This window comes from Sminthopsis crassicaudata, chromosome 5, assembly GCF_048593235.1.
Source record: "Sminthopsis crassicaudata isolate SCR6 chromosome 5, ASM4859323v1, whole genome shotgun sequence".
In the NCBI taxonomy this organism is placed as follows: Eukaryota; Metazoa; Chordata; class Mammalia; order Dasyuromorphia; family Dasyuridae; genus Sminthopsis; species Sminthopsis crassicaudata.
The window spans coordinates 190,771,407-190,798,569 of record NC_133621.1 but is presented as its reverse complement, the minus strand read 5'-3'; the positions used below and the strand labels follow the sequence as shown (position 1 = coordinate 190,798,569).

Here is a 27,163-nt window from a genome sequence, read left to right as displayed (position 1 = left end):
GAATATAAGATTATAGTTATATTAAGGAATATGCTCAGTTCATATCATGTGTTACTTCAGGTATAGGGGCAGATAGGTTAGCAAGTCACAAGAGCATATTAAAGATCTATCTCACTTGTGTACAGATTAACTTTGATGTTGCAGGTAAAATGGGAAAGAAATACTAATGTTTACTTAAGGAGTGTCTGTTTTATGTGTAATTACATGTTTAGCAGTTAATCTATTAATTACTTAGGTATTATTTTATTGTTTTGCTGTTTATATCATATACCAGTGCTGTACAACAGTTCCATTTACCTGTATTGTGTTGCTGGCTATTTGTGTATGTAGGGAAGAAAAATTAAAAGACCACTGTCCTGGAGGGGAAAAAAAAAAACTTCCAAACTGGAGAAGATAGAGGAACTAGAGGATCACTTTCTACCATAGCCATGCAAAATGGGTGGGTGGGAGCATATATAGACACATATAGGTACATACATTCGTCCATATATACATGTGTATATATATGCATATGTATGTATATATACATATCTATCTATCTATCTATCTATCTATCTATCTATCTATCTATCTATCTATCTAAAGATTAACAGCCATGCTCAATCCTATTTCTAATCAGGAGAGAAGCTTTGACCCACTTCATTTTTTAACCTGGGCCAGTTTGCCCCTTTTCAGGCAGTTTTTTGGTCCCTTGTTCCCTTGGGCTCACCATACCGGTATCAGACTTGGTTGGTTTTAGCCATACTGAAGTTGGTATTCTTGAACTCAACAGAAACAGTAACCTCAGCTTCCCCAACAAAAGAGACTTATAGGCATCTGTCTGACACTAAGACTGCCAATGGGAGTATTCATTGTTCAAGATTCCCAAAAGTGACTTTACCTTCTGGGTGTAGGACAATCGAAAGGGTGTTTTGAATGCTTTATGTGCTTGGGTTCTTGTGAATCTTAAGAATTCTATGTAAAAGGTGAAATAAGGGCTGCCCATTTTCAATAACTATGTTTTATATTAAATCCCATATAGAACTAAGGGATACCGGTACCTACATTTAAAAAGGTCAGGTGAATTACATTTAAGATTTCTTCATAATTTTCCCAAAGTAAAAACAGAGTGGGAGCAAAGAGCAATAATGCCTCCTTTGAGATCAACCCTCAGACCTCTGTGAATTCAAGAGTCTTTGAAGGTCCCCCAATACACATGGAAGTTAGTTTGGATTGTATTCTCCTTTCTTTCCTTCTCTCTTTTAAGGGAGAAGAATGGTACCATGATTATTTCAGATACCTCTTTCTTGGAGGCTCCATTATTTTAAAAAATGCTTCTATGTTACTAAAACAGAAGCCTTGGCTTCTCATTATTGGTCACACAGATGTGTGTGCCTTAATTAAAAAAAAATTTATACAATTTCCCCCCAAAATACAACCTTTATGCAGGCAGTATGAATTTCTTAAAGTCGAATGATACTAACTTAAACTTTTACAGACTAACTTCAATAAACATGCTAATTTTATAAAGGGACAGAAATATTATTACTATAACGGTTATTAAGGGTCTCTCCCACAGACACAAACAATAACAGAAATTGTAAAAGTTAAAATATATTTACCACTCTTAGAAAAGGAGCAAGTAAAAATATTAGAATTACCTTGCTTTCTTGAATGATTTCTTCAGATTTTGTTTTTTTAAAAATTTGCATGCAGAAATATGTGGCATAGACTATCAAACTCCATCTTACTGACCTTTCCAAACTCTACCAAAGAGTTTCTGAGACACGGACAAATAGAGAGGGAGAAATGGGCCTTGAGGCATACATATGAGAACACTGAAAGTTGTAGGTTCTGAAGATTTTCGTTTACAAAGTATGAACATTTCTTTGGCAAGACACAAGTAGAAAACTCTCTTTAAAAACCACGTCACTAACTTGTATATAACCTTTGACTCAGAAACACCTCACACAGTCATGTATCCTGAAGAGATAAAAGAAAGATGAAAAAAAAATTCATATGTACATCTTCATAGCAGTTGTTTTTTGCAGCAATGAATCAAAAATCTATCAGTTGGGAGAATGGTTGAACAAAAATTGTTTATAAGTATGATGGAATGTTATTAGGTCATAGGAAAGGATGATCTGGGAAGATTCGGCAAAACTTACCAAATCTTCCCAGATCATCCTTTCCTATGAGATAAACTGAAGAGTAAAGGAGTACTAGAAAAGCAATTTAAACAGTGACTACAAAACTGTAAAGAAAAACAACCTCGAAGGACTTGGTCAACCATGACTCCCTAAGACAGTGCATGCTTACTACCTTTTGACAGAAAGGTGAATGGATTAGAGGTATAGAATGGGCATAACATTTGCAGACATGGTCAATATCTATTTTATATGAATCTGTTTTGTTTGACAATGCTAATTTATTACAAGGGAAGGTTTGTTTTCTTTTCTTTCTTTTTTTTTTTTTAATTAGGAAAAGGGGTTGTGAGATGTAGTAGGACTAATAGTATCTCCAAAAAAATGAGAAAAAGAAAGAAAAGAATGTCAATCAATAATTTAAAATGGACAAAAGAGGCTTAGAAATACACACAATGAGAACAGCTTTTGAAAGTAAAGTTATGAATTAAACATATGTTTTTTTTAAAACCTATGTATAGTTGACTCATTTCATAAGTAATGCTCTTCTTTTTGTTTTTCTTTGTATAAGGTTTGGGTTTGTTGGCATACATCAAGTTTAGAATAAGAACAATAAAAAAGAAATGTCTTGAATATTTAAAAATTGGAAAGAATCTTTCCTGTCCTCTGTCATTAACTCCTACACGTGTTCTCTGGGTGTTGTGCTGTTTCTTTGGTACGTCCTCTGGACTATATTCCCCAGAATCAAAACCACTTCCCATTACACCAAAGAGATAATCAATGCTCCGGCCAATACAAGCCAATCTTTTCTCTTCAAGAGTGAGCAAATGGTCCTTCACATCGTCCCTCCCACCTCATTTCTTTGGAGGAAAAAAAATCCACCCTCAAACAAACCCAACCCAAACAATGTCCTCAGCAAAGAAAAGCAGGGGTCAGATCATCTGAAAATTCAAGAATCAGATCCAGATATGACTGTTCACAAGTTTCACATCAAACTCTTCCAACGCAAATTTAAAACGTGATGCTACCTTATAGTTGAAGGAAAACAGTCTCCAATAAATAATACTGAAATGTATTAACTGACCCATATGAAGAAATCTGTACATGGAATGTAGGAACTTATAGACAAACCCCTATTGGGGGTCAAATCTGGCTTTTGTCCCTCCCCCTTCTCTTCCTCCATTTTCTTGTTTAAACTCCCTAAGCATGGTTGGGGGGGAGGCGGGGGCGGGAAAAAGCTGTTTCTCGGAGCCAGAGTTGCAGAGAAGAACAGACTGGGAAAGTATCCAAATAATCCCTAGTTTATATGAGTTGACAAGATAGTAGTAGTTTAATCATTATCCCAGTAAAGAATAAAAATCTTACGGTACTTTGCAGGTAAATCCGCTTGCATCTGAAATTTCATCCTGGGTGAGGTGCTGCAGTTGATCAGTTTTGTTTTGTTTTGGGAGGGGGGGGGTGACTGAGAAAAGGGAAACGATAAGAAAGAGATGAGGGAATAGTTGATGGAGAAAAAAATATTGTTGGCTAATGGCTGGTCTCAGGTGGAGGAAATTACTACAATCTGGAAAACGGTTGGAGAATTTAAAGAGACAGAAACAGGTTTCTACATTTACAGGAACATCATTTCCCCTACACGCTAGGAGGGATAGCAGCAAAGCCTTTGATTTTGGGATTAGCTCCAGACGATTCTAACTAGACCTCTTTTTATCAGAAGTCATTTCCTAGCTTTTGTTCCTCTTTCCTACCCCAAGGATTTCTAAATACTCGAGTCCGCCCCAGCTCTGCTCACTAGCCCTGACTTTTCTGGGGAAAGTCACTATTGTTTACTTCCCGATTTCCCTAGGTTCCTCCGCACCTTATCAGGCTGGTCCTGAAGGGAGACGTCGGTACTAGCCACGGAGCTTCCCAGTTGAGCCTGAGCGCCAAACTGGCTGCTCCCCTGAGTTCCGAGCCCCCTCGCCTCCCTCTTCCCTTCAGCTCCGGCAGGAGATTTTCACATCCTTTATGCTTTCTGACTTTCGCAGCTCAACCTGGCGAGGGTACCACCGAGCGAGATGAGCAGACTTTTGTGGTACCAGGCAAACTATGTGGAACCAGGCTTCTTCGCGAAGTCTCCGGCACCTCCACCCGTAGGTCAAACTAGGAACAACATGATCGGAGCCGAGATTATAGCTGCGCTCGCCTAACTCCATTCACTTCCCATTTGTTATTTATTTTTTACTTTTAATTTTTCAAACACCGGCCTGAGAGTGTTGCTCATTACAGACCAGCCGCATCCTCCCCCCTCCCGATACCTCAGAATCGCACAAGTCCCATTCTTCTGCTTCGCAAGTCTCAGGATTTCGGTAGCGCCGAGAGGTGTCCGGCAGAACTGCGCCCGGACTACCTTAAGGCAAAGCGCCGAAACTTAGCGAGCCAGCCTCCGCGGGGTGGCTCCCGACGCTGCAGCCAATGGTTCTCTTCCTCTGTTTAAATAGATTTGCAATGTCAATCATTTTCTCCTTCTTCAGCCTCCCTTCCACCGCCATATTGGGCAACTAAAAAAAGTGCTCGGCTTTTCTGGGTGTCTTTTTATGTTCCTTCCCTTTCCCAGTCTTTCCCTACACGTCGACTTTTGAGATCAGCCAAGTGTTTTTGTTTTGTTCTGTCTCGTTTCCTCCGCGGCTCGGTTTGGGAAACCCACAGGCTCGTACCGGCTGGGTCTTGGACTGGCTTTTCCAATTCCCCCCTCCCCTCCCCTCCCTTCCCCTCCCCTTTCCCTCCTCCCTCTCCCTCCCTCCCTGCGTCCCTCCCTCCCTCTCTCCCTTACACTTGATCTGCTGGGAGACTTTTCTGCTGGCTCTCCCGGGCTTCCCCCCCCTGCCCCCTCCCCCAAACCCAACACTGATCCTAAAGCTTGTGTAATTATTGGTGGTTGTTTGTTTCCCTTGGCCCCGAACTGGAATCGCGGGACCTATATAAAAGGGGCTACGTGTTCGGATTTTTTTTTGTTGTTGTCGTTTTAAAAAGTTGAGTGGAGACAAGGGAGGACGATGTCAAACGTGCGTATTTCTGACGGGAGCCCGACCCTGGAGCGGATGGAAGGCAGACCGGCTGAGTACCCCAAGCCTTCAGCTTGCCGCAACCTCTTCGGCCCAGTAAACCATGAAGATTTAACGCAGGACTTAAAGAAGCATTGCAGGGACATCGAGGAGGACTGTCAGCGCAAGTGGAACTTCGACTTTCGGAATCATAAGCCCTTGGAGGGGAATTATGAGTGGCAACCTGTGGAGAAAGATAGTTTGCCCGAATTTTACTTCAGGCCCCCGCGGAACCCCAAGGGGAGATGCCAGGGGCCCGGCCAGCAGAGCGGGGAGCTAAACGGAGTGCGCCAAACGGGGTTTTTTATTGCTTCTCAGGGAATCTCAGAGGACACCCACTTAAGAGATCAAAAGACTGAGGGTGCATCCGAAAGCCAGACGAGTTTGGCAGACCAGTGCACTGAGACGAGGAAACGACCGGCCACGGATGGTAAACGCTCCTTTAAAATTAAAATAAAACAAACCCCTCCCTTGTTTACTCGGTCTGTCTGGGCCACTCCTTGACTTTACTGGAGGTCCGTCCCCGAAGTTGTGTCTAGAGAACACCAGCGCAGTTCTTGGTTTTTCCATCGGGAGCTGAGGCTATTAACCTTATGCGCCGGTGATATCATCTAACTAGTTATCATTTCTTTTAAAGTTTAAGGCTACTAGTTGTTTCTTGCCAGTCGGTGTAAAAGTTTATCGGTAAACTTAACGCTTAAAACCCACAGCCTTCCTAAAACACCTGTCCCCTCCCCCAGTCTGCCATCATAAGGTATGTGAGTGACCTAAGTATTATCTTGCAGCTAGGATGTTCCCGATTATCCCCTGTGAAAGATCGGGCTATATGATCCCTCGATAGGTACCGGGAACCTGGGGAGGAGGTCTTTGTTAATAGCCAACAATATTTTCAAGATTTTAAGAAAATCAGCGATTGACCAGGATTGTGGGTGGTGGTAGTATCCCCCTCCCCCGGCTAACTTTTGTTAGCTAATGCTTTTAATAAAATCTGTTGCTTGTCTCCCCCCTCCCCTTCGAAATTTCCCCTGCTAGATGTCTCACCTCAAAACAAAAGAGCCAACATTACTGAAGAAGAGGTTACAGACACTTCTCCCAATGCTAGTTCAGTGGAGCAGACGCCCAAGAAGCCCAGTCTCAGAAGACATCAAACGTAAACTACTTAGGTGGGTTGCCTAGCTAGGGTTCAGAAATGAAACCAAACTGCACTGCTGGATCTGGTAGTCTCTGCAAGTTCCTCACCATATTTTGTTGTCCATGGCTAAGAAGTTTGCTAGTTAAGGGTATTTGAGACCCCCTTCGATTCTTCCCCCTCCCGTCATACATGTTTTGTACCATTGAATAGGCAAGGAGTTAAGGAAAAGGTCGTTGAATTTTATCAAGTTTCCTCCATCAGACAGGCCTTTTCTTTAGAGAAATTAAGCAGCTACTCCGGAGTGAAGGATAGCATCCTGGATGAGAATTTCTTGTCCTGGATAGAGTTCCTCGTGAAGGGATATCATCCTCTTTTGAATCCTCACAAAAACTTGATTGGAAGATGAGATTTTTTTTTTTTTCAGTTCTAAATAAGGGCTGTGTTCTAAATACTCTGTTTCAGCAAAGGTTTTAAGGTTTTATTATTTTTTCAGTGGTTTCAAATAAAGTCATTGTTTGAACACAGAAGGAAGAAGGGGAAACAAATGGGTTTTATCTTTTCATTTGAGGATAAACTGAGCTCCAGTGATTCACAGAAAAGATTAGAAGTAGGATGAAGTGGCATGTGCAATTCATTTATTTTGGTCCTTCTTCTAGTGTCACACCACTTCTGGGTTTTTGGAGGGTGAAGGAAATCTATTTATGCAATAGAACACAGAGAATCATTAAAAGTTACCCACAAAAGTTTTTCCACAGCTCTGAAGTGCTGCAAAGTAAAAGTTAATGAATTCTCTCTCTGTAAGCAATCTGGAACTTGTCAGCATGTATATGCAAATTGTGCTAGAACAACTCACTATTTGGGTATTTGAAGGGGAAAAGGAATAATAAATATGTGGGCTGGCTAAGACTGTGTCTACTTAGCTCTAGAAAAGTGATTTGCAATAATCTGCTGAATCTGATCAGTTAAAGAGAATAATTCAGTCCCCAAAGCTCGGGCCAGCTCATTCTGTTAGTCACTGAAAATTGCTTAAGAGTAGAAACTGAGGCTTATTCCTCCCTGTATTCTTTGGCAGTGGCTGCCAAAAAATGCATAATAAAATAACAATGAATTTGTACAATATGGACACACAGGACACTTTAAAGATGGGAGGGGGGTATTGTTTTTATTTCTTAAAAAAAAACTTCAAATTTTTTTTACACAAATTAAATGTATATAACCCCTACACAATATAAAATGCCCACTTGAAGGACTTGTTGAAAGATGGCTTTATAGAATCTCTATATAGTGGAAGAAATTGGATGAAAATTATTGATTAATTCACTAGATGTCGATATCTATCTCTTTCATGTGTCTTTAGGTATCACATCCTAATAAATTTTTGGTCTTGTCTTACTCAGCCAAACAGGAATGAATGCAAAGAATCTTTAGAAATGTTAACTTGGACACTGGTGACTTCAAAACAAAACAAAACAAAACAGAACCCCACAACTGGATACATATCCATCACAAGAAACAAGGAGGAGCTTTAAAACATTTTACCTTATTAAATTAAGTTATAGGCATAAAATATTGCCAAAGATCATTTGATTGGATGAAATGGCTTGAAGGGCCACAACTGTATTTTCATACAGTTTAACTGCACCACATAATTATTATTATTTTTTTTTACTGATCACCAAACCATGCGAACAATTCCCAGTGTTCTTATAGGTCAGCAACTCATCTCTGTAGTTTATAGTCTGAAAAAAAAAAAAAAAAAAGTTGCCCAGGGTAGAGACTTTCAGTGACTTCCAAATCAGAATTTAAATTCTAGTCTTCATGATTCCAAGATCTATCATGCTTCCTCTTAGTCTATTCTTAGGCATTTTTCTAATAAAGGTGAGTTGGTGGGGTTGTTGGATTTTTTTCTCCCCATTTTTATAATTTATTTTGTCCTTCTGTATCTCTCTCTCCTTTTATTCCCTGTCATCAATCCAGAATTCCTATAATTCCAGATTCCTTCATATAGGGGAAAGGGGAGGTGGGATGGTGATAGGAAAAGATACATAATTAAGGTACGCTGAATTAGCTTTGCTACTTAAAAATCTTTACAATTCTCAGTTTGGAAAAATGAATGACCACAGAGATGATCTCATCTATCTGTCACTATTAGCCTTCTACCTTTAGTTTGGGTATATAATCCACCCACTTCAAGCCACTGAGGAAGCAAGACACTGAGAAAATAAGTTTTACCAAGTGTAGTGATTTATTTTGCTGCTCTTAGAATTAGTTGGATCATTACCCTTAATGCACTTTTTCTCCTTAATCTTTTGTTTTGCAGAACTAAGAATATGTCCTTGTTCACTGAATATACCAGAGCTTGATGAAACAAGGAAGATATAAATTAAATTTAAGAATACATATCGATGTCTTCATGGAATGGATATCCTGTTTAAGCACTGAAAAGCAACAACACAATAACACTAAAATTGTAGGCTCTCTTAAAAGAGGTGCCTCTAAAAGCATTGGATGTAGCATCATGCAATTAGGTTTTTCCTTATTTGCTTCATTGTACTACCTGTGTATATAGTTTTTATCTTTTATGTAGCACATAAACTTTGGGAAAGGGGAGGCATTGGGGAGGGCCAAGATATGAAGAAAATAGAAAACTTGCTTCAAATTATATGCAAGAATATAAATGTATGACTTGCATAAAAAGGAGCAACCTTGGGTTGGGGGTGGTGATTAAGCTTTTCCTTTAAAGATGTAATATCCCTTTCAGTGAAATCTGATTATTTTTTTTTAATTGCAACAATTTAAAACAGTCAACAGCTGATTACTGTTTATTATATTACACTTATTAAGAATCAGGAGGTCTGATGTGTCCATTATGTTAATGCAAAGGCTTTTTAAAATAGAGGGTTATAAAGTGGAAACCTCTTTAAAGTGAAGTAATTATCCAGCTAATTAAGGCTTAAGCAAACAATCCACATAATTCAGGTAAAAAACAAAATTGACTATGAGTTCTGAATGATAAAAATGAATGATAAAAATTGGCAATCTACTTATCAGATAAGCTAGAAAATTGTCTACATATTTCCTTCATTTTGTGCTTGTAAACATGGCATAAATAATGCTTTCTGGGTATTTAAAAAAAAATCTTGAGATTCAAGGTAAAAAAGAAAAAATAATGGGATACTTTTAAAATTTATCATTATGTCTTGGCTGTTTCACCCAGAGGAATGTGAAGTGTTTGATGGAAGTGAGAATGGATCAGTAGTTGCTGGTGTAAGAGGGAAAATGGATACTGCATCTTTAAACAGTATTTCTACATTGCTGTATGTGTATGAAACATTTTAAAGTGTACCTGTGTACATAACTCTGTAAAGACACTGAGAAAATTATACTAACTTATTTATGTTAAAAAAAAAAGATTTTTTTTAAATCTAGAAAATATAAAAGCCAAAGTGGCATGTTTTGTGCATTTGTAAATGCTCTATTGGGTAGGCTTTAGGGATTTTTTTTTCTTCTGTTAAATAATATGGCTGTGCTTAAAGATTGCCTACTGAGCCAAGTATAACTTTTTTGTAATGTGTAATTGTTCCCTATCAAGCAATCAATAAATAAAACTGCCATAGCTATTAAATGAGTTGTACTGATGTGGCTGCTTCTTGAAGCCATTACATCTAATATTTCGATAACTTTAATACAGACACAAATCATGAATTGGCAAAGGATCTTAAAAGTATGGGCCCAAATTTGAACTAGTATTATATTGGTTAGAATTCACTTCTCCTAATTCTCCATTTAGTTTTAAGGATTGTGCAATTTTAGAGTTTGAAAAACACCTTACAGGTCACTTGGTCCAATCTTTATTTTGCAGAGCAGGAAGTAGGCCCAGAGAAGTGATCATACAGATACTTTTAAATTATGAGAACCAAGATTATTACCCAGGGGCTCTAATGACAAATCCAGTGCTCTTTCCACTGTTACCTATCATATGGCCAGGATCTCTAAAATGAAATAACCAAACTCCTGGAATTGTTTAAAAGAATAAACATACCTCCAACATTTCAAGGAATTGGGGCTGGGAGGGATGTAGTAATCTTATATAAGTGAGGTACAAGAATGTTAATGTGTAGACTTGATGACATCTATTCTGGCTACCCAGAGATGCAGGGTATAAGACATCCAAAAGCAGAAAGTTCTTCCTTGGAAATTAGGTAACAATCTGAATAGTATCCATATTTTTATCATTCGATTCTTAACTTGTTCATTTTCTCTAATGTTAGTTTAAAAGTTTAACCATTACCACAAATACAATGTTTTAACCAGTATCTCTCTTTTTTCCCCACCCCTTTCCCATTAATAGAAATGAAATTACACTATGAAAACACTTATTTGACTGTAGTAATTAGAATTTAACTCAACAAACATTAAAGGCCTACCTACTATGTAGAAGCTGGGCCTCTGATATTAGCTGTGTGATCCCAGAAGAGTCTTTAGGCTATTTTGTAGGCCTCATAAACTAAGTCCTTGCAGTATGTTGATGTGAGGGAGTGCCTCACATTTTTAAAAAGTCCTAACTCTCCTTTCATGTTAGCCCCAGAACAAGGCACTCTGTTAGGTGTTCAATTTAACCTAAGAGAAAAGGGGTTTGGTCCTACAAGAAAGATTTAGAGTAAATATTTAGAAAGCCTTTTTGAGTGAGAGACAAGAAAACACAATATTTTGATGGGAAATTGTATAATTATCTTCTCTTAAGATTAAGGGGGAAAAAAATCACAATCTTCCTGTATGTAATGATCTATAAGCTGTAGCTTTTCTTAAGAGAAGTCCTCTTGAAAAACCTTCCCAATTTATTACCCAGGAAGATTTCAATTGCAAATCCTTGAAATTTTGCATTGTGCCCCTCTTTCTTTATCTGTTGTTCCACTAATTATGAAAAAACATGAATCAAAGCATTGGAATAGATCAGGTGGTTCAAATTCTAATCCTAATTCAGTCACTGTTACCCCTCTAGGCCTCAGTTACTTTATCTGTAAAAATGAAGGAATTGGACTGGATCTCTAAAGCCTTTTCTAGCTTTAAAATTCTAGGCCTCTGAAAACAAAACTGCCACCAGCAGGTAATTCTCCATCTTCCCTTTCCTTTTTATTTACACCACTACCTCGAATGTTGAATGTTAATCTCCATATAAAGTTTTAATAGTCTTTAAAAATCAGTGTGTCTTAATTTTTTTCCTGAGATTTTAATCATGGCTTAAGGGGAAATAGAAAATAGTTAATTAAAAAAATTCCTCTTCTTGGAAGAATCTGGTTTTTTATCCTTAATTTTGATACAATTTGACAACATAAGAATTTATTTAGACTCTGCCCCCTTTCTCCTCTGATCAGATCCTAATCATACTTCAAGGCCCAGTTCAAGTTCCACAATACCTCCTACGCTGGAGAATCCATCTCTTTTCCTTATTTTAAACAAGTATGAGATAACCTCTATTCTTTATAGTACACAAATTCAGTGCTGAGCACAGAAAAGGTAATACATGAATATAGGTTTTCTGAACTGGGACAAGATTCTTATTCCTTAAATTAGCTAAGAATTCTGCACATTATTTTGTTGATAACTAAATCATTGTATAATACACCAAAGCGTTTTAAAACTGGAAAGGCCCTTTGAGAATAATCTAGTCCAACAATGTCATTCTATAAATGAAAAAACTGAGGCTCAGAGAGTTGGAATAATTTGTCTACAATCACCTCTAGCTAGTGGCAATTAAGAACTTGAAAAATCTGCTGTGCTCTTTCCAAAACTCAGAATTTTGTAACATAATTAAAATGAAATTCCATTTAGGTGAACTGATGAGGCCTCAGAGAAAACACCATTGCCTGCTTCTGACGTAAATGTATCAACGGATCATTACACAGTGGGTTGACCCGTGAGATAATCAACTTTTTTATTGGAAAGAAAAATCCTTTAATTTATATAATATATATATACATTTACATATATACACATAGGAATTTAAAAATCTTAATTCAAATACAACTGAAAAATGTAAAACATCATTTCCCATACCAAATAAATTATATTTAAATTTAGCATTACACTCTTCAAAGTAAGCAAAAATTACTTTAAATCACAATTTAAACTTTAGCCTAAAATATGATTATTAACTCATACAAATTGATATTTATATTTTATGTACCTTCTTTTGCTGAGAAATCCCGCAATATGCTTCAGACCTCTCGCCTCCACTTAAATAAAATAAATAAAAGCCGGCTTATCCAAGAATTTCTAACTCTCAACTAGGAAGGTTTTAGAAAATTCTACCAGCTCTTTGCTGAAGTGGTGGCGGGAGAAAGGAAGGGGTGAGGAGTTTGCAGTGCTGTCCTAAGTATCAAAGTTCTTTCGTCAAGACAAGCTAGATAACTCGAAGATTTGGGGTGACGGAAGGAAGGAGAATGGGTGCTAGATGTTCCAGTCAAATTTAAATAGCGCCAAGAGCAACTACAGCTGCTTCCCCCCTTTGCGCGCCTGTACCAAGAATTCGAATTTAAAATCGCCGGGCCGGCTAACTGTCGGTTGCTTTTCCCGGGGCTGCAGGAGTAACCCGCGAGCGACCTCCCGGGAGCCCGCTGCGGACATCGCTCGGGTCAGTGGTGGCTGACATCTTTCCTTTCTCTACAGCGATACTGGTCACTCCTGAGTCCGGCTTTTCTAACTGGCCATCTTTAAGGTACGGAGGACTGCCTATAGAGAGTAGTAGCTGCGGCAAATTGACTGGGCGGGTGACAACAGAAAACCACTCTTTTAGCTGAGCGCCCCTCCAGTCAACTGGCCTGGTGTCCATCTCGAACCCTAGCCTCCCTCACCCCTGAGACTTCATTGCTTCCAGGGACTAGGGTCTGGAAGGCGAGCCCCGCCACAATTAGAAAGGCCGTCGTCTGTAAATACTTTAGGGGTTTATATGGTTTTCTCTTAGAGAAACATCCTCTGCTCAGCTCTTCCCTGGATGTAAGAAAGAAACAAAATGCAACTTTGATGGCCCGAACCTAAAAGCAAAAATTTCCTCCCACGGCTCCCCACCCGAGTTTATGCAGAGAAAATGGGGAGAGAGAATCTCTAAGAAAGAACCGATCTTCTAGGGCAAGCTGCTTACTCCCACCCCTCATCCCGGGCTCCAATGATCCTTAGCCCGCGCATTTCGAAAGGATTTAAAGCTCGCCCAGCTCGTAGGAGGACACGGGGAGAAGACGCCGCTCCCAGACTGGAAAAGAAGCGATTATTTGGTACAGAGCCCCGCGGAAAGAGAGCGGGGAGCGTGAAAAGTCAGAGTCGTAATGGGTCTGGGGAGAAAAGTTGAGAGGAAACCATGACTGGGGGTGGGGGTGGGGGGCACTAGGGAGGCGAATGTCTTCCCTGTTCGGGATGCGCCCACAGTTTAACCCTCCCAGAAATTAACATTCAGGACAACCCTGGGAAGTCTTCTTTGCATAGTTATTCCTGCTTTTTATTTGCAGCCAGTATCTTAAAAGATAAAAAATAAAATTTCAGGGTGAACAATTAAGCTTTGAAAAGAATGGATTTAAACAAAATTAAAGCAGCCGTAGGATCCACCTGAGCCACGCCCTGTCTCAGGCCAACTGGCAAAAAAAGAAAGCTATCTCGGAGGAGTGGGGGAAAACAAAGAACCCCTCTCCTCCGGGTCCCGAGGATCCGAGGGGTCGCTGTGGTAATCGGGTAAGGCCCTTTTCCCAGATGCCACACAAGTGCCTGAGGGAAGACTAGTGACCCTGGTATCTCCGGGCAAACCCGCTAGAGAGAGGGGACGTTCATATAGATGTACGTCAGGGTACATGCTCCTATACATTAATGTGCGTGTACACAAACGTGTGCACGTAGCAATTAAAAAGTGCAAAAAAAGTCGACGGAGGTTCGAAGTCTTCCCACGGGTCTCAAAAAGAAATGCAAATAAAAGACAGGGGAAAAACAACTCCGAGCGAGCGCACCCAAGGATTGCATCATTGTAACCTCTCCACCTCGGGAAAGTGTAGCAAGTATCATGGCGCTGGGTTGGGGATGAGTCCTTCTTTTCCTTAAAAAAACAAAACAAAACAAAACAAAAGCCCTCCAGAAACCAAGTCGTCTTAGGGTGTTTTGCAAAAGATTTTTTTTTTTTTTGCTTACAAAACGATTTTTTTCCCCTTGGCGGGGTGGGGTGCTGGTGCTTAGGGCAGGGAGGAGGGAAGGGGGGGGTGTGGTTATTTATTTTTCTCGGTCCTCCTTCCCCGTACCACGGTGGTGCAAGTGAACTCGATCGGCATTGGCTGATTTCAGTGACCCCCGGCGCGGCGTACATTTTCAGATTTAAGGTGGATTTGAGAGACATTGCAACCTGGGTTGAAGCTTTTCTCGGTCTCTGCAGTATATAAAAAAAACAAAACCCTAATTCTGTGGCCGCGTTTTAGCCTTCCCCTCTCCAAGTTCCTCCTCCCTACGCGTCTCTTTCTTCCTCCTACCACTTACCACCTTCTCCCTTATTGGCCATTTCTTGCAGTTTGAATTTTTTAATTTTTTTTTGGTGGGGGGGAGCAAGTACATTAAGAGACTGTAATGTACCGAGAACATGTGATGAAAGCTACGTCAGCAGCCCGATATCTATAGGGTGTTTGCGTGGTGGTTTTGAGGAAGTAGGCGGAGGCAGAGTCAGAGCTTCCTGTCTGAATTTCTCGTTTTCCAAAATGTGGTAGATAATGACTGGGGTGGGGGAGGGTGCCCAAGTGTAGTCATAAAACGCATAGGAAAACTGAACGGAGATGTAGTATAATAACGCTCTCAAATCCGGCAAGGCGTTAAGAGTCTAGCTATATACGGAGCATGTTCCCAACTCTTGGACAAGAGTGCATCTCGTCTCCTATTTCTACCTCCATCCCTTCTTTAAAATCAGAGGATTTAGAATTGGGAGTCTGGAAGTCATCCGGTTCAGTAGCACCATTCCCCCTTCATTTTGACAGAAAAGGGAAACTGAGGTCAAAGATACTGAATTCGTTACCGAAGAGGATAAGTAGTATATAACAGTTTAGGAATCTGAACTCCCTACTCCAAAATTTCAAATTCTTTCAATTTACTTATGTAAGCGCTGATTAAGACTTTGGTCTATAAAAGGTAATAGATGGCAGACCGAAAACACAAAAACACAAGTCCTAACAGCCCCAGTCTTCAAGAGATGTGCTTTCTAATGGAAGGATCCAAAATCCTCTCCCTCCCCCCAGCACAGCATCTGACAAATGACAGATGTTTAACAAACTGTCATTGATCCATACATTGAATTTATACACAAAGTAACGGGGGAGGGGTTAAACGGAATGAGAGCTAGAGTCCAGGGATACAAGAAGTGGAAATGACAAGGGACCCCATTTTGGACAGTAAGGACAGCCAATGTCACTGATGGGGGTGGGGGTGGAGAGATGAAATGTTTATAGTTTGTGGAGCAGCAGAAAGGCCAGTTTGTCTGAAAAATATAATGTGAAGGAAAGTGATTTAGTATGGAAAGGGAGAAGAACCACAGATTGTGAATGGCTATAATTGCCATCCAGAGGGTTAGATTTCTTTTCTTGGAGGCAGTAGAGAAAATTTTCAAGGAGAGTGACTTGATTGGGTCTGTGCTTGAGAAATACCTATTTGGAAACTATGTGGAAGGCAGACTGGAGAAGGGAGAGCTTGGAGGCAGGGAGACTTATGAGGAGTCTGTTTCAGAAGTTGAGAGAAATAATGAGGCAGCTGATGGATTTGCAGTGAAGATGATTAGAGGAAACATGATGTGATCGGGGAGTTGACAAAACCTGGCAACGGATTTGATTAGAAGGGTGAGGGAGAAGTAGAAGATGAGTTAGAAGTTTTGAATCTGAATGTTTGCAAGAGTGTTAGTCTGTAGTAGTAGGAGGGAAGTTAAGGGGAAAGTACAAGTATTGAGGGAAAGAAAATAAGCTTTGTTTTTGGACGTGTGGAATTTGAGATGCTTATGAGATATCCAAGTAAGTGCTGGGCACTTACTTGGATATCTCATAAGCATCTCAAATCTCAACAGATTTGAGAGTTACCTGTAAGGAGATAAAATTTGAAATCCAGGGAGCCAATGAGAGAGAAAGTAGAGAAGGAAAATGGTTTGGGGTATAGCTATACTTAGGAAGAGGATACTGATAATGATCCTGTAAAAGGCACTGAAGAGTGAGGTCAGATAGAAAGAAGAAAGTTGCAGAAATAGTGTCATAAAAGTTGACCAAGGAAGGAGTAATTAGGAAAATATTTTCTATTTTTTGACTACAATTAGATTAAAATGGCCGAGACAACAGGTTCCTCACAATAACCCTGTAAGAAAGGTACTGTTTATTATGACTATTTTACAGATGAGGAAACTGAGGCTCAGTAAGGTTAAGCAATGTGCCCCACATCACAAAACTAAGTAAATATCTGAGTAGGATTTGAATTTATCAGTGATAATTTTGAAGAAAGCTATTTTAGATGACTTTCGAAGTCACAAATTAGTTTGTAATCAAGTATGAAATTTATGGGAAGTAGAGAGGTGGAGGCAATGGGAATAGACAGTTTTTCTAGGAGTTTGCAGTTTTCCTTGTGCTTTATCAATAATACAGAGGAGGTAGAGGGATTTCTCTGGCCTACTTTTAGGCTCTGTAGCAGATCAACTTGACAAATAAGAGACACTGTGTTCATCAGACAGCAATTTGGGAGAAAGTTAGGCTTGGCAGTCAAAGAGTACAACTGCAGAAAAGAATAAGTTCAGGGAGTCCAGTTGATCGATGCAGAGGGAGAGCTGCACAAAAACACTAAGAGAAAAGACATTGATATCCTCCAGTCCTGGAGGTGTGAGTTGCCCTCATTTTATGTATTCTTTATGTTTCCTCTCCACTATTATTCTCTCTGTTTGTCCACCCTTCCCATGACACTACATGTATCTGTGGGAAAGAACACTCCAAGTTTATGAAGAAAGTGTTCTTTTACTCCATATTACTACTCCATACAATGTCATTTTAGTAAATTCTTTTGTTAATTGTGCCAACTGACTATTAAAGATGAATGCACCAAGAGGATTTCATGAACTTAGTTTTAGAAGTATCCATACAATACTTTGATTGTCAGGATTATCTAATGGTGGGGCAACTAACCATCCAATTTGTGTTGGGAATAGCTTCAGAAAGGTGACACTCTAGTTGACCAATATTTAATATAATTCTAATATAAAGAGTTCCTCCCACAGAGATTGTGGATTCTTATTGCATGCACATATTTTTTAAAAGAGAACAGGATCTTGAAGTGCTACACTTTAACCATTGTGGGTTTAACTGTCATTCTGGAGTAACATTCTGTTATTTGTTATGACTGAAGAGAAACTGAGAGAACTTTCCTGAGAGATTAGGTCATCTTTTTTATCCTGTGAAAATAAGTTATAAGTAAAATTCTTGAGAAGACTTTTACTGCCTCAGAGAGATTAATGGTGGGACTATGTTTCCAGAATAGAGTAGAAGAATTTGAAGGCCAGAGATACCTCTAGTTGTGACCTTTTCCATGATGATACATTGCTGAAATATTTAAATTTATCTTGGAATTATTTTTGCTGACATTGTTACACAATTAGTTAATTATATAGTCAGTAACATGTTATTTAACCCTGTAAGACTGGGTGACTGACACAGGGAGTGATAAGTGAAACTTATGGGAGAAGAGGCTTCTTTGATTTATTTAATTACATTAAATAAATTGGGGTAGAACTAGTTGACTAATCAACAGAGTAACATAATTTTAGTAATTTATGAGGAGATATCAAGTAAGACAGCATGGTATTTTAGATAGAAAACTGATCTTAGAAACAAAAAGATCTGAATTCATTCACTTCTGATAATGGCCGTGTGACCTTGGAAGAGTTATTACTTAAACTCTAAACACTCTAATGAACTGTCTGTGTTATTTAAGGAAAAGAGGAGGTCCCAAACTGCATTGGTAGACATAATGACATTATTTGAGGGTTCGATACATCAATGAAATTTCAGGTCTAAATCTTAGAAGGCTCCTCTTTGATTGGATTGGAACCTAGGATGAGAATAAGGTAATAAGTCAGGTAGCAGTTTAAAGAGAGACAAATGAATATTCCAACTAAGCTACAATTAGTTTATTCTCTGCAAACCCTGCTTTCTTTAAAATGTGAAGTGGTATCTCATTATTCTCTAAAGAGGTAGAGACAATTTTCTTTTGGCAAGCCTTATATCCTTCCATTCTAGAAAATTGTTACAGATATCGCTACCTGCTAGATAACCAGCAGTAGACTCAAGGATTCCTAATTTTTAAAACCCATAAGTTTACTACCAGAACTGAAAACTTCCAGTTCTCATGACTTATCTTTGGCCAAGTTAGTTCCTTATCTGGGAGTTCCTCATTTATAAAATAGTATTAGGCCAGATGTCTTTGAAAATTCCTTTTTTGTTCTAAAACTATGCTCCTATGATCTCTTATTATTCCTTGTGATAGGACTAATATTTATAAGCATTTCGCTGATGCAGTTTCTCTCCCTCCATGCACAAGATCCCTACTCTTTTCCTAATTCTTAGGGATTAGTTCTCCCTGAAAAGTGGCAAAGATATCTTTAGAACTAATTGACCCTGCTTCTTGATTCAACTTCTGGTGCTTTCTGATGTTCTAAACATGTACGAAATTCCGATCTTGGATAGTTGGGAGCAGTCAAGTTCCTTCTGATTTGGTGAATTTCTGAAGACAGGGAATCATTATGTCCTTCACTATATCCTGCCCTGATGACTAGCTGAGTTTCCATATGAAGATGAGATAAGCTATATCTATATCCAAAATATCCTTTGCTGTATTAAGATATACGAAGCTTCCTTTTCTAGACGTATTGAGTTTTGATCATTTCATTTTGTGCCAACACTGAACCCTAAACTCAGAACCTGCTAACATGTAGAGCTGCTTCCAAATTTCTGTTGCATTTTAGGAAATGTAAAGAGGCAGGGGGAAAGAAGAAAAATATCCTCTTCCTCTTCCTCCTCCTCTTTTTCTTCTCCTACTTCAGTGAAAATCCAAGGATGAGCTGGTATTGGCTGTGTTTTAACAAAGCAGTTACTTCAAAAGAGACTGGACCCATTTCTTATTTCTTCTTATGGTCAACAAAGTCGTGACTTTTCATGGTTCAGTCACCAGTCCTTTTTTCTTCATCCCACCAGGCATAGATATATACAAGGACCAACCTTATTTTTTTGTTGTTTTCTTGCTTTTTGTTCCTTCATCTCTTCTTAACTTACTTCCCAATTAGTTTGCCCAATTATCTGTAAATAGAAATGAACTTGAAGCCTTCCCCAAAAGATCGGGAGTGAAGCAAAACTGTCCATCACCACAATTATTCAATATTGTATTAGAAATGCTAGCTATTTTCTTCTACAAAATGATTAAAATGGAAATATGCTTTACATTGTTCCACATGTATAACCTTTATCAGATTGCTTACCTCCTCAATGAGGGGGCAGTTAAGAGAGAGAAGAAAGGGATTTGGAACCCAAATTTAATAAAAAAAAAAAAAAAAAAAAAGAATGTTAAAAATTGTTTTTACCTGCAATTAGGGGGAAATATTGTCTTTAATTTTAAAATATTTAACAAAACAAGAAAGAAAAAAGAAAAAGAAAAATGTTCCTATAGTAACCAAACAATGGTGACTTTCTCCTTGTCAGAGAATAGGAACTAGTTAGTGCCAGGCCTGGAGTTATGAACACCTGAGTTCAAATCCTGTCTTAGACACTTATTGAGTCTGACCTCAGCAAGTTATTTAACTTCTGCCATAATTTCCTCAACTGTAAAATAGAGATAATAGTACCTACCTTCCAAGGGTGTTGTGAAGATCAAATGAGGTATTTGTAAAGTGCTTAACATAAAGCTCAGTCATTAGGCATTATAATGATTTGAGGCATTATAAAGTTGTTTGGAGGAGGATGTTTGGAGAGTTTAGCTTTCTCTACTCTGCTTCCAAATTGATCTTACTAAAGCATAGATCTGACCATGTTATCCTTTTAATAAGTCACCTCTAGTGGCTGCTTATTAAATTCGTCAATCAGTAAACATTTATTTTCCACTGTGTACCAGGCACTGTGTTAAATTCTGGGGATTCAAATGCAAAAAATAAAGCTAGTCTCTGCACTTACAATCCACAGGGGAAGACAAACTGAAAAGGAGGTAATTTGGAGGGAAGATATTTGTGCTAGGAATAAGGTATGATGGAGAAATCCAAAGAACTACAACTAAGTATGAAATGAAGAGATGGCTGGTCTGGGAGCTCTCCTTTAATGAAATCTTTATGAGGAGCGCTTTTCTGGCCCTCCAATCAGAGGGATAGAAGATACTGATAACAAAAATACCAAGGCTGACAGAATAATGAGAGTCCTGACAATTATGTTCTAAGTAATTATGATGATGATAAAAATTAAAATTCTCTATTTGGCTTTCAAAGCCTTTCATATAATCTGATCCTTTCTTGCTTTTCTTCTCATACCTTAATTATTTTCTTCCAATCTCCCCACCATGTACTCTTTAGCTCAGTGTTATTAACCTCCTTTTTTTCTCCAATTAGAACCTCCAATTCCTAATAATTTTACTGTCTCCATACCTAGAATCCTCTTTCCTCATCTTTACACCTTTTCTTTCAAGTCTCAACTAAAATTCCATCTTCTACAAGAAAACTTTCTAGATTCTCCTCATTCTTAGTGCCTCTGAGACTATCTCCGATTTCTTTATCTATCTTGTTTGTCCCTAGTTGTTTCTGTGCTACTCCGCCCTCCCCCCCCCCCAAATTGGACTGTGAATACCTTGAGAGTAAGGACTGTATTTTTTGCTTTTCTTTCTATCACAGTGCTTAGCAGAGTGCCTGGCTCTTGGTGTTGTCATTGAGTCATTTCATTTGTGTGTGTGTGTGTGTGTGTGTGTGTGTGTGTGTGTGTGTGTGTGTGTGACTCTCCTTGACCCCATTTGGGATTTTCTTGGCAAAGACATTAGAACGGTTTGCCATTTCCTTCTCCATCTCATTTTACAGATGAGGAACTGAGGCAAACAGAATCAAGTGAGGTTCATAGAATCACACATGTACTAAACGTCTGAGGCCAGCTTTGAACTCTGGAAGATGAATCTTCCTAACTCTGGGCTCAGCACTCTGTGCACTATGGCATCACCAAGCACACTTGCTTTATTTACCTAGTTCTTGTTCCTACCTTCAAAGACAGCTTGGTTTCATAGCAGATAAAGAGTTGCACTTCAAATCAAAGACCATAAATTCATGTCCAGCTTCAGAGATTTACCAGCTATGTGAACCTAGACAAGTCATTTGACTGCCATCTGCATCAGTTTCCTTATCTGTTAAATAGGTATGATAACAGAACTTATTTCCTGGGTTACTTGTGAGAATAGAATAAGATAGTATTTGAAAAGTTGTAGCTATATAAATGCTTTTTTTTTTCTCAGTTGTTTTAATTGTGTCCAATTCTTTGTAACAGCGTTTGGGGTTTTCTTGGCAAAGATACTGCAGTGGTTTACTTTTTCCTTCTTTAGCACATTTACAGATGAGAAACGAGGCAAACAGGATTAAAAGACTTTCTCGTAGTTATATGGCTAGTAAGTGTCTGAGACTAGAATCTTACTGACTCCAGGCCCAATTCAAATGCTGACTTTTGTTATTACTGTTTGAAATAATCCATGCTTAAACATGTGAAAATTTCGTCTGTGTCCATAAGTTATTTATAAAGAATCCATGTAAAACATAAGAAACCTTTATCTACTACTTTTTATATTTTGTGAGTAGCAATACAGTTCCCTGAATATCCCTATCTCTTTCATATGATTATTATGTGCTACTATTTATTTTAGCGCATTTTATTACATGCTGCAACCTACTTACTCCCAACAGGTGTCTTTCCATTGCCTTTTGGATGATTCACAATTTTAATTCTTTTGAGAAAATGTTATTCTCTTATTTATAACCATTCAAAAAATAAATTTTTGGACTTGGGTTTAAAGTCTGTTTCTGACACTTATTGACTTTAGGCAAATTACTTAATCTCAACTGAGCTTCAGTTTCCTCACTATTAAAAGGAAGAGCTTGGGCTACTTCATTTCTGATGTCCTTTCTAGCACCAGCTCTGTAACCTTATGATTTATAACAATTATTAATGTTATCATAACATTGGGTTTTTGTGTAAGGGAACACCTTAGTTTTAAAAGATATGTGTATATGTGTATGTACAAATATACTTATATACTCATAAGAACAGCCTAGAATTATTAAACATATAGAATTATGGTGGCTTTGATTTTTCTTGTATCTCTTCCTCTTTTTGGCTCAGGTCATGCTTTCCCTGCCATTTATATACATGATGGAGGCAAAACTTTTGCAGAATCCCTGACAGATGAGACCAAAGGGGATAAGAAAAATCCAGAAGCACAAACATCTCTCCAAGATATCTGGTAACTGAAAACTAGATGTGCATGGAACAGAAATTAAATTAGTCTAGACATTAAATAGTGTGAAAATGACAGTCACATTCAACATCACTCCCCTAATTTTTGACCATGAACTATCACAGATAGAAAGTTGAAGAGCAGGAGCCTAAACTGATAGTCAATCCAACCTGAAGGTGATTTGAAACAATAGCAACCAATACAACCACAACCAACCAACAACTAACAACAACTCAGTGAAAAAAAAAGGTCCTGGTGTTTGACTGTGATTATCTTGAGGATGGAGTTGCACAGAAAGAAAAAAAAGTAGCATTTTTTCTACAAGAGAAATCAATTTTCAGCTCATAAGTGAGTCTTATGGAAAGGACACAGATTCCCTGGATTGGGCTCTGTATGATCACTCAATGGTGACAGTCATCCTCAACCAAGGCATGATTAATAATACCTTTGCAGATGAACTGATTGAATTCAGCACTACTTTGGAACTCAGGGGAAAATCTGAAATGACTTGTCATATGTCAGTAGAAAAGTTTGGAGAGAAGAACATAATTTTTGGGTAAAAGATCCTCACTATGAGCTCTGAAATCCATGGAAGAGAAAGTGGGGATGATAGCTAGCTAGATATCATGAGGAAGCATTCTATAAAATTTTCAGAAAAATTATGTTCCTATTATGCTTTTATTTTGTTTTACTGTAAATGTTCTTTCTATTTGTGTTTTTGTACAACACACAATAAAGAGAAATAAAGTTTTGTGGATTCCTAAAACAATAATAACAAATGCAATCTGATCTTCCCCTTTTCTTTCTCAATTCTGGTTCAGGTTATTATTCATCTGTGTTCAATACTTGTCAAGATATATGTACTGGTGGATTAACTTAATGGGGTTTCCACCAACTGCACATTAGTGTTTTCTTTATTTTGTTTTTCTGGCATGGATATATTGGACTGAACTTTTTTGAGTGATTGTAGAGCTAGTTAAAGAGGTTCTGAATGTTCTGAGGCTTGATGCAATCAGCACAATGTTGCCTATAAAAAATAGCATATGAAAATCTTACCATCTATCAGGAATCTTTGTTCCATTTAAATTCTGTGCTGGACATTGTCTTTGAAAGAGCTGAACATCTTTCATAAGAATCTATTTTTTTTTATTTTATACCATGGTTGATGTTGATAATAAGAAGGTTATTGAACAAAGCTATATTGCATCTTATTTTTTTGCTTTTTATTTTCAAAATACATGCATAGTTTTCAACATTCACTCTTGCAAAACTTTGTGTAAAGTTTTTCTCCTTCCCTTCCCCCATCCTCTCCCTCCAATATATGTTAAACATGTGCAATTCTTTTATATATATATATATATTTCCACAATTATCATGCTGCACAAGAAAAATCAGATCAATGTATCTTTCAAGGAATCTTATACAATATTAGCAGATGCTAAAGAAGACAATCTTTAAGGCTTTCTTTTTATTCTTCTATGTCAACAAAGCAAACAAGAAGATCTTATAGTCTTGGTGTTTTTCAATCAATTAATCAACAGGCATTTATTAAATGCCTATATGCTAGATATTCTGTGGAGTGCCAGACATATAAGAAGAAAAGCAAAACAGTTTTGGCCCTTGAGAATGTTCTGGGCTAGAATTGCCAGTGATTTGGTAGTTTAGGTTCAGTCCTATAAGTAAATAAGACATTTAGAGATCATTCCCAACATTTAAAAAAAGCACTGAGTTAATTATAAGCATTGAGAATACCTCTAGTTGACTTAGCTGATTGAAGCTTTTTTTGTCCAAGTTGCCCCACATGATCCCCCAATCTTGGATATCTTCCATAGGTTCCTTGTACTGGTAAGAAATTCTGCTCTGCAGATTTGGTGTTGTCCACCTCCTCTTCCCATCTGTCTTTTTTTTTAAGCGTCATTTCTACTTCTTCATTTGTCATAATGAAGCTTGAGATATTAGGAGGCATCATGCTACAGTGGGAAACAAGTGCTCTACTTGGAATTGGAGGACCTAGGTTCAAGTCCTAGCTCTGTCATTTACCACCTCTGAGATCCTGAGCAAATCATTTCATCTTTGTAGATCTTAATTCTTTTATTTGCAAAATGAGGTAATTGGTCTAAATGTCCTCTTAGATCCCTTCCTGTTCCAAAGCTATAAACCTGTGAATTCAATGTCATGGTTTCACTGTTATGGATGGTGAAAATAATTCGTTCAAGAAATGACAAAAAAAATATTTTTCTTCTCTTTCTTTTATCCTTTTCATCTTTAAGGGCTCTTGGATAATTTGATTTAATTGTGTCTTAGACCAAATCCCCCAGTTCCTCATTTTAAATCTATCATTTCCCATTCTCTTCTCCTTTGCCCTTCTTGCCAAGGCCAGCCCCTCTCCTTATGTTATTGATCTTACTCTATCCTTTCTCCTTCACCAGCTTGCCCCTTTGATCATACCTCCACCCCCCTGAATCTTCATTTTCTTTAATCCACTGCCATTTACAAATATGTCCAAGTTTAGAAATTCTTTACTTGACCTGCAACACCTAAACTATAAGCTACAATTCTATAGCACTTCTCTTTTAAACATCTAGAAAAATCACTCATTGTCTCCATTTCTCCTCCTTTCACTTATTTCTCAGTGCATTGCAATCTTAATTTCAAGAATCAAAATGCTGCCCAGCAGAGGTCACTGTGGCTAGTTCAAGTTATGATTTCTTTTTCTTTCTTTCTTTCTTTTTTTCTTTTAATAATATTTTATTCCCCCCCCCAAATACATGCAAGATAGTTTTCAACATTTGCCTTTGCAAAATCTTGTTTCAAATTTTTCCCTCTCCTTCCATCCCTCCCCCCAACCTAGGAAAGCAAGCAATCCAATATAGGTTAAACATGCAATTCTTCTAAACATATTTCTATATTTGTCATGCTGCACAAGAAAAATCAGATCAAAAGAAAAAGAAATAAAGGAAAAAACCAAGCAAGCAAAGAATAACAAAAAGGTGAGAATACTATGCTTTGATCTACATTCAGCCTCCATACTTCTCTCTCTGGATGCAGATGGCATTTTCCATCCCGTGTCTATTGGAATCACCTTAGATCATCAAGGTTGGACTTCCTGAGGTTTTTACACAATACCACCCTCTCTCTATAGTAAGAGAAAAATCTCACAGGCCATCACTAGTACAAAGTAGCCTACCAGCTTGGGATAATGAGATTAGCTTGTTAGAATTTAGTCGAGAGTGAAAGTCCCACTTTCACATGACTTCCTTTCTTTGCAAAGCTAAAAATCTTAAAAATACAAATTGCAAATAGAATTCCCAAAATGCTTAAAGACCCCAGACAATCTATTGATTGAAGCCAGGAAAGCGATCTCTTGGGCTACTGCCCAGCCAATTCAAGTTAGCCTGGAAATAAAACAAAAGGGAGAAGCAGAGAGGGGGTAGTTTCAATATTGTTCCAGCAGTTTCTCTTAGAAGCCACAATTCAGTCATTCTGGTGTATTCTTTTATTAACTCAAGCTGTGAGCCAGGGAAGCAAAGTTTCTAGCAGCTACAAGACCTGGATTTGGTATCTTGGAAGAGAGGCTGTCACTGCTTGATACATTTTTCTTTCTAATTTTCTTTTCCTTCTGCAGAAAAATTTTTAAAAACTACGGCTGACAGAAAACTGCTTTCTAGTCTCCATCCCAAGATGAGAAGCTTCTTTATTGCTGCAAAGAAATATAAATCTGGGGTCTTTGTTGATTATCTTGCAAGGTAGTTAATCCAAACCTCACTAGAAGGACTATTGTAATTGAATCTGAGAATTTTTAGGGGTGGAAGGGATTTTAATGGCCTTGTGGACTATCTTATTCCTCAAAAGATATTCTCAACATGATTCTTCCCTCTGTTTAAAGACTTTGAATAAGGGAGAACCCAATAACACCCAAAGTAGTCCCTTCTTTTGGACAGTTCTAATAAGTTTGTCCTGATGTCAAGGCTAAATTGTCCTCTGTATTACATCTACTTGTCATTCCTGGTTCTTCCCTCTAGGAAAATATAATTTCTTCTCTAAGCGACAACCTTACAAATATTTGAACAAAGCTATTATGTAGGGAGCTAGAAGGTAGATAAAGTACTTCATTTGGAGTTAGAAAGCCCTAAGTTTAAATCTAGTCTCAGATATTTAGTTGCCATATAACCTTACACAAGTTATAATATTTTACTCCAAGGATTGTTGTGAAGATGAAATGAGACAATATTTGCAAATATTTACAAAATTTAAAACACTATTTACATGTCAACAATTATTATTATTATGCATTTTCTTCAGGCTCTAGTTCTTTCAGCTAATTT

The 27,163-nt window shown here is 38.1% G+C and overlaps 3 protein-coding genes and 1 long non-coding RNA gene across 18 annotated transcripts in view; 2 read left to right on the top strand and 2 right to left on the bottom strand.

Annotated features, from left to right (window-relative positions):
- Positions 1-4,545, bottom strand: part of GPR19 (G protein-coupled receptor 19) — an 86,074-nt gene extending 81,529 nt beyond the window's left edge. For 4 of the 12 annotated variants that reach the window (XM_074269148.1, XM_074269143.1, XM_074269136.1 and 1 more), the window contains exon 1: positions 3,489-3,592. The gene's annotated coding sequence lies outside the window, so the exon portion shown is untranslated. Of the gene's footprint in view, positions 1-3,488; positions 3,614-3,981; positions 4,097-4,420 lie in introns of those variants that run through there. The other 8 variants (XM_074269140.1, XM_074269147.1, XM_074269141.1 and 5 more) reach the window with 6 other exon arrangements.
- Positions 4,546-4,832: 287 nt separating this feature from the next.
- On the top strand, positions 4,833-9,963 carry CDKN1B (cyclin dependent kinase inhibitor 1B). Of its 2 annotated transcripts, XM_074269155.1 has the most exons (3): positions 4,833-5,636; positions 6,239-6,369; positions 8,659-9,963. In XM_074269155.1, exons 1-2 carry the CDS (start codon positions 5,159-5,161, stop codon positions 6,358-6,360), a joined length of 600 nt encoding a protein of 199 aa, XP_074125256.1. In that variant the 5' UTR covers positions 4,833-5,158; the 3' UTR covers positions 6,361-6,369; positions 8,659-9,963. The 2 variants fall into 2 exon arrangements, with proteins under 2 accessions (XP_074125256.1, XP_074125257.1); XM_074269156.1 differs by lacking the exon at positions 6,239-6,369.
- Positions 7,481-12,831, bottom strand: LOC141543628 (uncharacterized). The gene is made up of 3 exons (XR_012482481.1): positions 12,526-12,831; positions 10,766-10,980; positions 7,481-8,077 (listed from the first exon to the last, which is right to left on the bottom strand). It is a non-coding gene; the product is annotated as an uncharacterized LOC141543628 (long non-coding RNA).
- The window catches only part of APOLD1 (apolipoprotein L domain containing 1), a 65,759-nt gene continuing 51,423 nt past the window's right edge, over positions 12,828-27,163 (top strand). The window contains exons 1-2 of one of the 3 annotated variants that reach the window (XM_074269150.1): positions 12,828-13,056; positions 22,724-22,844. Coding sequence is in view for 1 of the 3 variants with exons in the window: in XM_074269149.1 (XP_074125250.1) it covers positions 13,504-13,609; positions 22,724-22,844 (227 nt within the window). In the remaining 2 variants the exon portion in view is untranslated. Of the gene's footprint in view, positions 13,610-22,723; positions 22,845-27,163 lie in introns of all 3 variants that reach the window. The other 2 variants (XM_074269149.1, XM_074269153.1) reach the window with 2 other exon arrangements.

Bases quoted from the DNA above. Each gene is read 5' to 3' on its own strand.
- CDKN1B (XM_074269155.1), top strand. From the start codon at position 5,159: ATGTCAAACGTGCGTATTTCTGACGGGAGCCCGACCCTGGAGCGGATG. The intron at 5,637-6,238 runs GTAAACGCTCCT...TTCCCCTGCTAG, and splicing joins GAAACGACCGGCCACGGATG to ATGTCTCACCTCAAAACAAA.